Source organism: Siniperca chuatsi, linkage group LG8, assembly GCF_020085105.1.
Source record: "Siniperca chuatsi isolate FFG_IHB_CAS linkage group LG8, ASM2008510v1, whole genome shotgun sequence".
NCBI lineage: Eukaryota > Metazoa > Chordata > Actinopteri > Centrarchiformes > Sinipercidae > Siniperca > Siniperca chuatsi.
The window spans coordinates 20663078-20676537 of record NC_058049.1 but is presented as its reverse complement, the minus strand read 5'-3'; the positions used below and the strand labels follow the sequence as shown (position 1 = coordinate 20676537).

At 42.8% G+C, this 13460-nt stretch overlaps 2 protein-coding genes across 4 annotated transcripts in view; both read right to left on the bottom strand.

The window, feature by feature from the left end:
• Positions 1-2005: 2005 nt before the first annotated feature.
• On the bottom strand, positions 2006-4869 carry gpr151 (G protein-coupled receptor 151). Its single transcript, XM_044206371.1, has one exon. The coding sequence runs from the start codon at positions 4041-4043 to the stop codon at positions 2724-2726; it is 1320 nt and encodes a 439-aa protein (XP_044062306.1). The 5' UTR covers positions 4044-4869; the 3' UTR covers positions 2006-2723.
• Positions 4870-4918: 49 nt separating this feature from the next.
• ppp2r2ba (protein phosphatase 2, regulatory subunit B, beta a) overlaps positions 4919-13460 on the bottom strand; it is a 41110-nt gene continuing 32568 nt past the window's right edge. For all 3 annotated transcript variants that reach the window (XM_044206368.1, XM_044206369.1, XM_044206370.1), the window contains exons 5-10: positions 11484-11661; positions 11090-11254; positions 8672-8841; positions 8010-8101; positions 7796-7919; positions 4919-6921 (exon numbers count right to left, since the gene is read on the bottom strand). In XM_044206368.1, the coding sequence (XP_044062303.1) occupies positions 6766-6921; positions 7796-7919; positions 8010-8101; positions 8672-8841; positions 11090-11254; positions 11484-11661 (885 nt within the window). In that variant the 3' untranslated portion in view covers positions 4919-6765. The remainder of the gene's footprint in view (positions 6922-7795; positions 7920-8009; positions 8102-8671; positions 8842-11089; positions 11255-11483; positions 11662-13460) is intronic.

Sequence of the window (13460 nt, the reverse complement as noted above, 5' to 3'; positions counted from 1 at the left end):
GTGATTGTCTTAAAAATCTTAATTTGTTGCTCACTGTTTTACCATATTGACTGCTGATAATGCACAAGCAATATTGCATTAACTTATTATATCGGAGGAAATAGTTAATGAGTGATCGATGGATTTCACACACACAGCCAGTGTGACAAATGTGTATGTTGTCCTGCCCAAGCAGGTGCAACGAAACTGACAGGAGCGTGAGGGAGATGTCAGTCAGGCAGTAAAGGTCTAATCAGGCACAATAAGTGAAAACACCTGACATGGTGTACCATGGGTGTGTAGAGGCTTTCAAAAGCTTAGGTCACCACAAAAAAATTCCAAGCTGATTTTATCACACTGGAAAAGTGACACAGTTAAGTATATTCTTTATTTTTTGAGTGTACTGATGATGCACACTCTTGTCCCACGTTGCAAAGTATAGAGGGAATGGATGACTTCCTCACAGCTGCACAAAAATAAACTGATTGTGGTGGCAAGACAACTACAGAAAGATCTTGAAAAACACATTATATAAAAAGTATTTAATCTTTGGAAAACATTTTGCTTTGTCCTTGTGATGTTTAATTGACAGTGTGATTCCAAAATTGCAGTTTGATTGATATCCATTGGCACACATATTGCATCAAGTTGTAAACTTTGATTTTCTTGTACACATATTGCAAAAACAGTATACTATGACAATGAGTATGTAGTACATACGGTATACAGTAGTATATGGCATAGAATTGGGACACAATGCTGCCTGGTGGTGCAAAATGAGCGAGGGAGATGTCAGTCAAGTGCTTGCCCACACATTCCTGGTCTAATGAGGCAAAACAAGTGAAAACACCTGGGCTGGTGTACCATGGGCATGTAGGAGCTTTAAAAGGCATCCAATATGCCTTAAATATAGGATGGTCTGGATTGCACCAGTGGCCTGCCAGTGATAAGCAGCTTCAGGCTCTTCTACTGAAATGGGATAAAATCCCACAACTGCAGATTTACTGGCTCATTTACCAGAGAAAAAAAACAGTAAATGCCAGAGCCAGAGGTGTCAAACAGTAACAGCTGTAAATAGTGTTCACATAGTGTATTTGAAGGTAGTACGACAACAACTATCATCAATGTTCACACTTACTTTTTTGTGTTATTTCTGTACAACAACCTTTAATAATTTCTCTCTTTATACAGGTGAAGGTTAAAATTTCAGTCCAACAATGAATGCATAGCTTTTTGCCTTCAGTGTTTATGGCCGGCTCAGCACCCCAGGGACTGATGGTGGTTTATAAAGTAAAGTGTTGCTCTGATTGAGGTACTTGCCTCTGGCAATAAAAGGTCAACATAAATGATTAATGAGAGGAAAATGTCATAAAGGAGGGGAGGGAGCAAAAAGAGGTGCAAGGGTAACTATGGGATGATTCCTACATCCTAAATTTTCTTCTGCTCTCTTTTATTATGCCAACCTTATACATTTAACCCCATGCAAAAGTTGGAATGTAGGTGTTTCATTAGAGTGAAAAGTAGTATTATTTATATGTGGCTTCAATGTTCAGCACAGCCAGGTTCCTATTATATCAGACAGATAAATTGATCACAGATCAGCTCAGGCACAGTTTCCCTGATGTTGCTTATCCCTTTAACTGTGAGGTTTTGACCTATCGTGTATTCAGATCAATGAAGAGAGAATTCCTTATGAGACTCCCACAGAGGTGAGTCCACTGAAACAACTCCATCTGAGTTCAGACGAAAGCTCTTTACCTCTAATTAGAACCCTTGGCAATTCTAATGAATGCCCTTATGAAAATATACTTAATGACCTGATGTCAGCAGGAGGCCTTCCGCTGATGTCTGATCCATCTCATTAAGACTCTACTGCACATGTGTGTCTGTGTTATGTGTGTCATTGATTTAACCACTTACAAGAACATTCCTGACTAAACAACTATTCTGCTGTTGTGCTTCTATATTTCACTTCTAATCTATCTATCATTTATGACACCACGAGACAGTTTTATCACACACAGGCAACATTTTTAGAATTGTCTTTATTGTAAACACTGGTCATTCTGATGCACAATACTCTCACAGAAAGAGGGCCGAAAAACACAGACTCTTTCACTGTCAGATTAAAAAAATCTGTCTACTTCAACATCACTAATATCCAAAGGGGTATATACAAACAATGATTGCACATGAGTGCAAAATACATTTGCGGTGTTAACATCTATACCTCCAATTAAGATGTCAAATTAAGATTCTCTTGTTTTTTCCAGAGGATTTCTTGCAGCACACCAGTTGTTAAAACACTTTAAATGGCAATATTATGTCAATACTTCAAGAAAACTGTAACTTACAATATTCATTCACCGCACCATATACTGAAAATATATATATATATTTACTGTGTATTAAATTTTCATCGTCATCCTTGCCAGAAGCTTTCATTTGCAGCCACCAAAAGTCATTTTACAGTAATTATAATCTAGTTCTTCCTCATTAAACAATAAATATGCTATGTTTATCATATATACAGACGATACTGCTCTATTTGTATTCCACACTCGTATTCCACACTGATTGCACTTCTTACCTTTGAATAATATCACCATAAGCAAAGTTGACAGAATACAAATGATTTACGGTGCAACACTCAGCAGTCCATTCAAGTGAGGACTGTCGATGAAGCTTCTGCTGCCTGAGGACTGAACTGAAGATGATATATAAGATCAGCTGGAAGGTGGTTGTTATTTTTTCCCCTCTTCGCTCTGGTGCTCCCACGGCACAGGATCATTTTCGTCTGTGTGCGTTCCAGTCTCCCTCTCGTGCCAGAATTGCTCCAAATCAGGCAAGACAATCCCATCTTTGAGGCTCACCCTGTCTACTTCCCTCCCTCCCCCTCCTTGCTCCGGCTGGGGCTGAGCCTCTCTGCTGGGATCCTGGCTGGAGCTCGATGGAAGGCTCCTCTCCCCCCGCAGCTGGCCGGAAGTCTCTGGTCTAGGGCAAGGGGACTGGTGAGCTGTAGGGTTGTGAGGTCCGGGTTTTGGTTTTGGAGGAGGTTGTTTGCGCAGGGTGAGGCGCCTCCACAGCCCCCTGTAGCCCTCTCTGAACTCCTCGGAGAGGGAGAGGACGATGAGCGGATTCACCAGGGACAGAGAGAAGGTGAGCAGCTGAGCAGAGAGGGTTAGAGGAAGGGGAAGAGAGGAGATGAGCTGAGCTCCTTCAATTTCCTTCTCGCCCATATGACGCTCCCAAACCCACACCACCCACTGTGGAAGCCAGAGAATAGCCATGGCCACAGTCAGGCTAAACAGCATCAAGGTGAGCTTCCTGGATCTGATCTGTGTGCGCAGGTTCTGAGTCTTACTGGAGCGGCGCTGGCACTGGCCGTAAGCCTTCCAGAAATACACCAGGGCGAAGCTGAGAGGTGCACAGTACACCCCTAGGGGGTATGCTTTGACGTACACAGACATGAAATCCCGGGCTTCAGGAGGAACTGTCAGCACACACACCAGCCCGCGGATGTTTCTCTGCAGCGTAGCAAACAGCCAGTGAGGGATGGTGACAGAGCAGGCGCACAGCCAGATGAAGAAGAACACCACCAGGATGGAGCCCAGGTGGATGCTCACCTGCTTGTTGGGGTTGGACACGTAGCGGTAGCACGCTTTGGCCATGACAGCCACCGTGAAGCTCTTTGCTACCATGCAGGACTGGAGGAACCAGTCAGCCGTCTTGCAGACCACCCATCCCAGATTCCAGCTATCTTTGGAGAAGGAGGCAGCCCTGAAAGGCACCGTAAACGCCAGCACCAGTCCATCAGCAAACATCAGGTTGAAGATGAGGGAGTTGATGAGAGATAGTTTGCCCCTATGAGCGTTGGAGAACAGGATGACCATCGCAGTGAGATTACAAACCACGCCCAAGACGCAGATGACTCCCAGAATAGCCGGCACCAGGACCTTCAGCTCCCCTGGGTCCAGGTGTTGGTAAGAGCCGCGTTCATTGAATGACCACTTGTCTATGGAGCTGTTCACCACTGTCGCATTGTTCCCACTCAACTTATCCATCTTTTCCAAAAATATGCTGAGCTGATATGAGAAAAAAAAAAGATATGAAAAGTCAAAGGCAGCCAGGAGAAGAAAAAAGGGGTAGAAGATGACCAAAAATGGAAGTTCTCAAAAGACAGAGTTAATAGCCTATAGCTATCAATACTACCTCACAAAATCTAAACCTGTTAGAATAATCGCATCAGAGAAGGTATCGATTGACGATCAATGATCACAGTGGAGCTCCTGTCTGTCCCCGGAATTTCTCCTGAGACACAATGATGCAGCTTCTGCAGCTGGTTATAAAGATGATTTTTGATTGACAGCTGCTGTCCCCAGCTGACAAAAATGTGCGTAGACTTACAGCCTCACGGGGCCAATTAGAAAAACTCTGCATAATGTGCACAGTACGACAGATGAATATATTGTATTTCTAATTTGTGTATATGTTTGTGAATCAGTGGTCATTACAGTGAAGTTTTCTAAGCAGAGGTTTTTCTTAGAGATACTAATGCGTAACGGTTTTCACTGCACAAAATCAGTGTTATTACAGCAAAGGCATTTCGGAATTTGTTACAATCAGAACATGAAACATAACATCTGAAGTACAATGGGGAATTAGTATAATATGAATAAACATGAATAATTAGAAAGAAATTAAGCAAATTGTGACAGTGGCTGGCAATTTGAAATCAACCCCCAACTGTGTCCAGTTGATGAAAATCATGTTTCCTCCGTTTTTTGCAACAGCCAAACTGCCTTTACGTGTCTTACTTTTCGTCAACAAGAGGGCGTCCTTGCACCACAAGCAGCAATGAAGCTACTCAGGAAATGACATTTGATTTACATTCAGTTTGAGTCAACAGCACTAACAGAGGAGATCCAACAACACAGGCTTTGAACTTGCACATCTTTATTCTTTTTTATTCAAAGAAAGTCCAGTAAGCATAAAGACTGCATGGTAATTAATTGCATTTCAATACATTCTGAGCTATAAAAGTTTTTTTTTTTGTTTCAATTAGTGTCACAAAGGAAGTTGTTTAGAAGACAATACTGTTTAAAGGAATCACACTTAATAATTCCCTGATTTCACAGAGTTCATTTAGACCTTTGACTGCTTTCTTTTTATGGGAGTTGGCTCTTAAAACAAATCTGAGACAAGCAAGGATCTCCAAACTGATCAGAGCCGAGTGCTGAAATACAACCTGCTACTGTTCCACGTTACCCATCTTCAGCAAGAGGAGGAACATGGACAGGCACCGCAGCAATCTCGAATCAAACATTTTTAAACTGGCTACTTCTGGAGGAAGCCAAGTATTTTACTTGCATAGTGCCTCAGATGATCTGTAGATGTTCAAATATCTATATGCAGGCTGTCTGTTTCATCAGAGTCAGATCCAACGCATGCAAAAAGAGCTATGCTAGCATTATGTTACGCCAAGAAATCTCAAGTTTAAGTTCAATAATTCAACATGAAAAGTATACAGTTCTACCATCTACAGATCATTTTCAGTGCTATCCAAATAAGGTAAAAATGTGGTGAGGAGTTCAGATTTTTTTTCAACAGGAATTTTGCAAAAACAAAAATCTTAATGTGACTTTGTCGTGTCTCTTGCAAACTGATGACATCAGACTGGCAGCAATGTGATAAGAGCAACATTTACTTTGTACATATCACAGCGTCCTCCCCTGAACTCACAAGCATGTAGCCGGTGCTATAATGTAAATTTGACTACATTGCTTCAAGCACTTTTTCCACTTGGGACCTCAGTGGGAGCTTTTTTTGTTTTAGTTTATAGAGAAAGAAAAAAGAAACGAAACATTTCTAAGTTAACATTTCATTTGAAACATTCACACTCCTTCCTTGTACTCAGTCCCCTCCCCCCTCCCGCTCCCACTACATCAAACCCCCACATACCAAAAGAAGGCACCACAGCTTCTAAACAGACTCGTTGACCGAGAGAAGGACTCAATAAAACAACAGCATTAAATAAAACCATTGACACAGCCTGGAAGCTGCGTCATTCACATTACAGACTACAGCAGTCTCACCAGGGAGACACAGAATTGGTACTAGAAAGACTGACCACGTTGTGTCACAGGCAGAGAAAACTCTCAGTTTCTGGGGCCAGAGATTAACAGTCTCTTCCTCTTTTGTAGGAATTCTGCAGCAGGTTGCACTGTCCAGAACAGGGTTGAACACATGCACTGTAGCATGAGCAGATTTGAAAGAGAGGGGGCACTGTTGCTACATGACAACGAGCCACCATCATGTGAGCTATGTTTCTGTCTGTGTGCTCTACTTTATGTTCAGTGTACCCACATCCAGCCCCTTTCTTCAGGGTCCAGAAGGCTGCTACATCATGTCATTCATGCAGCAATCCTCTTGTTGCATAAATGCACAGAATTCACTTCTTCAGGTGTCCGCATGGCTAAATAAATTAAATTAGAAGTCAAATTGAAGAATGATCGTCCATTCTTGAATGCAAGGAACCTTTTCCTCAGTTTGTATCCAGGTTGTATCAATTTCCCACTTCCCAAAATTCACACTGTCATTCGGCCACTGGATACTCATCTCTACATTTCCTCAGCAGAGCGGCGAAATTCAAGACCAGCAGCAACGAGACATGGAGATGAGGAGACGGATGTAGATATGGGCTCCATCTCTCTCTTTCTCCCACCCTACCTCTCCCTGCAGCCCCTCATGTGTGGGGGTCAGGGGTCAGCAGGGTCAGATTGCCCTTTAGTTGACCTTGTCTTGGAAGATGTAGAGGTTGTTGGTGGCCGCTACAGCGATGATGTTCTCATGTGGGTGCCACGTAGTGTGAAGGATCTTCTTGCTGAAGTCTAGGCTGTCTACACTGATCTCGTCCTTACGACGCTTCCCACCTACACACACCTGGAGGACAAGAGTTGGAGTAAAGAGGCGTTAACATGTGTGAGTGGGTAAAATTTTTAAAGAATACATTAAAAATGATGATGAAAAGTGATGTTAATTTATTTTTTGCCCACTTGGGGGCACCAGAAAAAGCTGTCAAACACAACACTGACATATTATCACCTCATAAAGTAGATATGGAAAATGTGTTCGCAAACAGTTGACTATTTACAACATTAGGGTTCATTTGGAATCACGTTTCTGGTCTTAAGTCTGATATTCACTCTCCTTTTAGCTCTGTTTTCTAACTTCAGAGGGAAATATGTGAGGTGATAATTCTCTGTGGGTTCACCACTTTGAGTGACCCCTTTCACATTAGTCATTTGACCTGTTGTTCATATAAAAATATTGATGGGTGCAGCTTTAACCTTCAGAAAGCAAGTCATTTGGCTTTGGTTTACGGTGCACATGTTTACCAGCTCAACTGGTCTGTTTGTTGTGAAAAGAAACAATGTAAAAAGAACAAAAGAGGTGAAATATCTAATGTTGATGAATTCAACTTTCTCTGAATAGAGCAATTGCTTTCTTCTACTTAGAAAGAAGTTTTACATTTCATTTATACATTTTTATTTGTCACATTCCTGCTAGTAATCACAACTAGCACAGTACATGAATTTCACACAGTTCTGGCTTGTTGCAATCCCACTTTGTGACTTGCAGGTGTATTTTGATATGCAATTTCTGATATCATAATTAATTATATGGTCGCTTATCTATGAAGATTCATAGTCATGAGTACTAGAGATATCCTGGCAATATAAAACAGCAAGTCTAGCTGCCTTGAACATAGGACTTTCCAATATGAAGTCAGTGGTATTGATAAACAGTGCTATACCTTGCGAGGCTTGAGAATGGCTCTGGGTTTGCTGTTCTCTCTGGACGCTTCCAGTGTGACGTCACGTTTAGTGTTCCGGTCAAACATTCGGAAGAAATTGTTATAGGAGCCGGTCATTATGACGCTGAGGAGGGGTAGAGGAGAGCGGAGGGTTATTAAGATATATAGATGCATGGATGGATGAATGGATGAATGGATAAAAAGTAAATCTTACCTGTCTGATCCATTCCAGACACACTCAAACTTGTCAAAGATGCAGTCATTCTCATACAGAGAGCAAAGTTTGCCTCGTAAATAGTCGTGAACCTGAAAAACAAATGAAAGCGTGTGTGAATGTCTGAACTTGTTGCTGGATTATGACACTTTTCCAGCATCTGAAATTCGTCACATTGCCATACAACCATAAGCTGCACTGCCAGATGCTCTGCTTTCAGTAATCCCTCCAGACCTGGTGACCTAAGCTAAGATGCTAGGTAGCAGGTGGAGGCGGAGCTGGAATTGGACAGAAAATCCCTTGAGCCCAGCTGATGGCCTTATCAATCATGACCTGCCCTAAGATGGCTTCCCCTGATCAGACAGTGTGGATCTGACCCCGGTGACCACACAGTAGTAGTTTCGCCCTTCAGGTTACATCAGCACCGCCACTATCTGTCTTTTTACGGACAGTCGAGCCCTCCTGGGGTAATTGCTAAAGATGACACAGTTACAGATTGGCAGGGTGACAGTGAAATGGGATTATATTGAGTGATTAGTCTGAAATCAATACGTTTTGATGTGATCTCAGCCTAACCGTTATTTGCTAACTTCACCAGCTGAAAATTGTCTTTGGAGCCTTCAAACTGTCCAAAAGCACATAAAAGCATGACAAAAGCTCACCTGGTACGTCTCTAGTGGTTTGTTCTCCATTTGAAGGTCCCACACCTTGACAGTGAGGTAGTCCCTTGTCATCAGGTAGCGCCCGTTGTGGCTGAACTTCACGTCAGAGATGGATGAGATAATTTCAGAGAAAAAGGAGCGAGTAGAGGGATCCTCGGGCTCCTCAAAATCTATGAGAGAGAAAAACAAAGCAGTTATCTAACAGAGCAAACACATTTTACACTGTAGGTGGTTGCTGCTTAAAAGAGATGTTTTTCCTCCCGCGAGTCTTTTAATCATTCACAGCGAGAAAACACAAAGCAGATTTTGTTTGGGGTGGTGGGGGCCGTCATCAGCGACCGATAACAACCACAACAATGCCTGGATGCGGGGGTTTTGCTGCAGCAGCTGCATCTCTTCACAGTATTATTTCTCTGTGTGTTTAGGGAGACAGTCGTGGGTCAGCATGCTGGGTAAATATTGGTTATGATTCATATTGATTCTGGCAGCTGCTGATCTGTGTGCAGGCCAGCACGCTGGGGATAAGAGCCAGGCATTCCATCGTTAGCTGTCAAGTTATTGTTCCTCCTCCTCTTTTCCTCCCACCCTTCCTCTCCTCTCTCCAAATATGCCCCCAACCAATTCGCCCCCTCCCCTCCCCTCCCTCCTCCTCAGCTGAGGCCTGGAGAATAGCTCTGTGATGTGTCAATGGGGAGTCTAACAAGGGATGCGGCGTGAGAGATGAAAAAATAGGGGGATGAGGAAGGGATAAGAAAAACAAATCAATGTCAAAGTGCTGGGCCCATTTGAGCCCCACTGGATTTGTGTGTGTGTCAGTGAATGAGTGTTTATGTAAAAGTGGGTGTGTGCAATGTGTGCATGTATATATGCATGTGTGTGTGTGTGTGTCCCTGCCCTCCCTCCCTCCCTCCCGGTGTATAATAGGGTCCCTGGGGAGTCAGCATGGGGGCTGTTTGGTCCCCCTCTCTCTGTCCTGGGGCTCAGCGCTTTGGCAATCCTCCCCTATCCCTCCCTCCATCCATCCATCCATCCATCTATCCATCTATCCCTCCATCCATCCTCATTCTAACACTGATTGATACCAGCAGCCTCCCAGACTTACAGGTATGGCAGGGGATACAGTATGATTGTGTGTTTGTGTTGCTTGTGTAGAAGGTTGAGGAAGTTTTGTGTGTGTGTGTATGTGTGCATGTCAAGGGATGGAGGAGCTGTGTGTGTATGTGTGGGAGGGAGGGAATTATACATCACTCTGAGCCATACATGTTCATGCAGTGAGTAGGTTGGTATTAACAGACCTGTCCTGAGGCTAACCAGAGCATCTGCCTGCTCTGTGAGTGTGTGTGTGTGTGTGTGTGTGTGTGTGAGCACTGCAAGCACCTGTCAAGTAACGGCACGTACATTTCAATATCGAACAATCAGAGGGCGGCTGTGAATTCCACAACTTAAAATTTACTCCAAAATCCAAATATTTCTTCTTATTAAGCCCTCAAATAAATGCTTGTGTGAAATTCAACAGGCCGCGTTAGCACATGCTCCAGTGAACGCATCAATACGTCTAAGGAAAGGACTGACATTATTGAACAACAAGGTGTGTCCATGAGGGACTAATGCGATTGCTCTTAAGCCATTGATTTCCCAGCCAAAATGTCAATGTATTCATTATTCATTCGACCAAAGTGTATGCATGTGATGTTAAGCTTTAGAGAAGGCCATTCCTTGTTTGAAACACACAGGGAGAATTATTGATGGGTTATCAATCCTGGCATATCGAGCAGGGGGAAGGCGGTGTGTCACAGCCACACAAAGGTGGAGCTGAAGCAGAAACATTGAGTGTGGATTTGCAACCATGATGCTACCAAGTTTTATGTATATATGTCTTTCTGTTTGCCCATTTCCATCATTCTGATGTATTTACACATTTAGATGAACCTGCAGCACTCTCTTCTGTTTCCACCCTCCCATTTTGTTTAAAGCTAATCATACTAATAATACTCAACTTCACTGAAGACACTGAGGTCATGTTCTTTGTGTTATTTCAGGGAATTTAGGTGGTTTGATGGCCAGGAAAAGAAGTTTACATTCTACAATTACACACAAAATATACACAGTGGGTTTCTTAAGACCAGCTCTAATGTTTTTTTAGACTCAATATCTAAATTTGACTGTTTTAAGAAAAAAATAATTCATTAAAATAAAATAAAGGGATTCAGTATTTCAATTAAAATCAATACAATGCATCTATTTATCCCTGCAATGGCAATTTTATGCAGAAACTTACTAAACAGAAGGCTTTGAAGCAACATTTAGATGATAGAGTAAGGACATCAAATTTACAGAATATATAACAGTTAAATGATCATTTTTCATCATGATGCACTCTTCTAATTTTTTCCCATGATGCACTCTGCTGGTACTCACATTTGCAGTGTTTGTCACAGAGTGCGGCCTGTCTCATGTCACACAGGCGTATTGAACCTTTGCTACTGCTGTAGGCAAAGGTGTGACACTGCTGGGGATGAAACTCTGCTGAGGTGATCACCTCCGTCAGCTCCTCCATGTTGGCTGGCTTGATGTCCACAATGTCTGAGAGACAGGCACTAAGGAACAACTACAACTACTGTGGACATTTAGTGGACAGCTAATACTGTGAAGGACTCTGACAAATCACTACTTTCTTGAATTTAGCTCTGAAAAAAGTGACACATTATCTGTATCAGCAGATTTGAATAATAACTTTCGACGCATTTTTTTCACATTTTTATGCAGACGATGACGGCTCCTAAACATAGAAAAGACCACAGTAAAAGGATACTGAAGCTGCGATCAGTGATCTCCAGGTTCCACAGGTTCACCCTGAGGTCGTCGGTGGAGATGTACGTCTGAAGGTCGGAGTTGACAGAGATGGAGTTGATGTGGTAGGTGTGGGCATTGCTGAACACACGCCTGGCTGTAGCCTCAACCATCAAGTCCATAGGCTGCAGCACCGGCACCTATTGGTGGAGACAGGCCAGTTAGGGAGCGGAAAAGGAGAAACACAGAAAAATATGCGAGAAAAAAGATTCATCTTGAAGACTTTGATGTGTTTTGTAACACTGATTCAATATTTTGTGCACTTTGATGCTGGTTTCCTAGAGGCCTTCTTAGATATGTATATGTGTATGTGTAAATGTGCATGCACACGGTTGCTTGTGTGCATTAATTTTGTGTGTGTGTGAATATGCTGCCTGTGTGTGTGTAAACCACAACTAGATGACTCTAGGAATTCATATGACATTTACTCCACAAATCTTAATGAAACAGACAGCGACTAAAGGGGCTCCAGGGCTGTTTGATGAGCTGGTTCAATCAGACTGTGAATATCTGTTTGCTACACGGCTACTCAGTGATCATGCCTCTCTCTCTCTCTCTCTCTCTCTCTCTCTCTCTCTCTCTCTCTCTCTCTCTCTCTCTCTCGTCTCTCTCTCTCTCTCTCTCTCTCTCTCTCTCCTGTAAGTGCTGAAGAAGTCGCTTATGTTCTCTTGTTTGTGTGTGTGTGAGAGAAAGCGAGAAAAGAGAAAGCGTATGAGGTGGAAAGAGAGATGGCCCGGGGCATCACTAGACCCTGCTGAGAAATGATAACTGAACTCTGCAGAATTAAGAGGAGCTCACACACACACACACAAAAACACACCGTTGCACAGTACTGCTTAGGCTTCAAAGAAGCCCAGCACCAGTCTGCGTGCAGCCCCCCGTTGGCCAGATAAAACCCAGACAAAGAGAGAAGGGAGGGGAGCGAGAGAGGAGAACAAATCGACTGCTTCTTCCCTTTTTCTCTTGTCCATTGCTGGCACTGACAGAGAGACATGGCAGCCCAGCAGGCTGCTGTATCTCCATGGGTGTCACTTCATTTCCATGTCTTTCACTGGCTGTCCAGAGAGACACGGACCGTATTAACCCATAACCCCCAACACTGACAGTTACACTGTTCAGCTTGCTCGAAATGACCTATTAGATTCTCTTCTTTATAGTATGTAAAACATCAATTTTTAAATTGAGATTTTTCTGCCTTAAAAAGTAAGAAATACTCTCTGAAATCTATTTATAACACAGAATTTTAAAACAGTTTCCTCTTTTTAAGCAGCTCATCGCAATCAGATAACACGCAAAAAGTACAAAATTTGTGTTTTAAGGAGACTCTGAATGATAGACTTTACATGCCACAATAAAGAGTATATATTGTTTCATTTTTTGGCTACATTTTGGAATGAATCCCTCTCCTCCTCTGCTTCCTCCCCCTGCGCAGATTTCACAGCTTCTAAACAGGATTGCCACAGTCCCGGCCTGTCCTCCAGGTTGCTATGATCCCCTGGCCAGCCAGACAAAGAGGGACAGACACGCTGAACACAGCACTAATCTACTATGGCAGACACACACACATGCACGCACACAAATATACACACACATACATACACACACACACACACACACACACACTGTCCTATGTGCCTGCCTGCTTTGTGTGAAAATGAAAGAGGTAGTGGAGTGATAAGAAGGGGGGGGGGGCAGAGAGGATGATCCCTTCATGGTCTTCACCTCAGTGCACATATCGATCACTCATTCTCACTTTCTTCTGCCAGTGTAAGTTAAAAATTGTGTAATATCCAAATATTGTCATAGTGTAATTTATCAATATTGAAAGTGAGCATATATTTAGAAAGTGTTTTAAAAGGGAAAACTGTATCCTCTTATACAGTGCGGACATACAATATGTGTTGCTAAGGATTAAAGGCTATCATAGCATAATGACTGA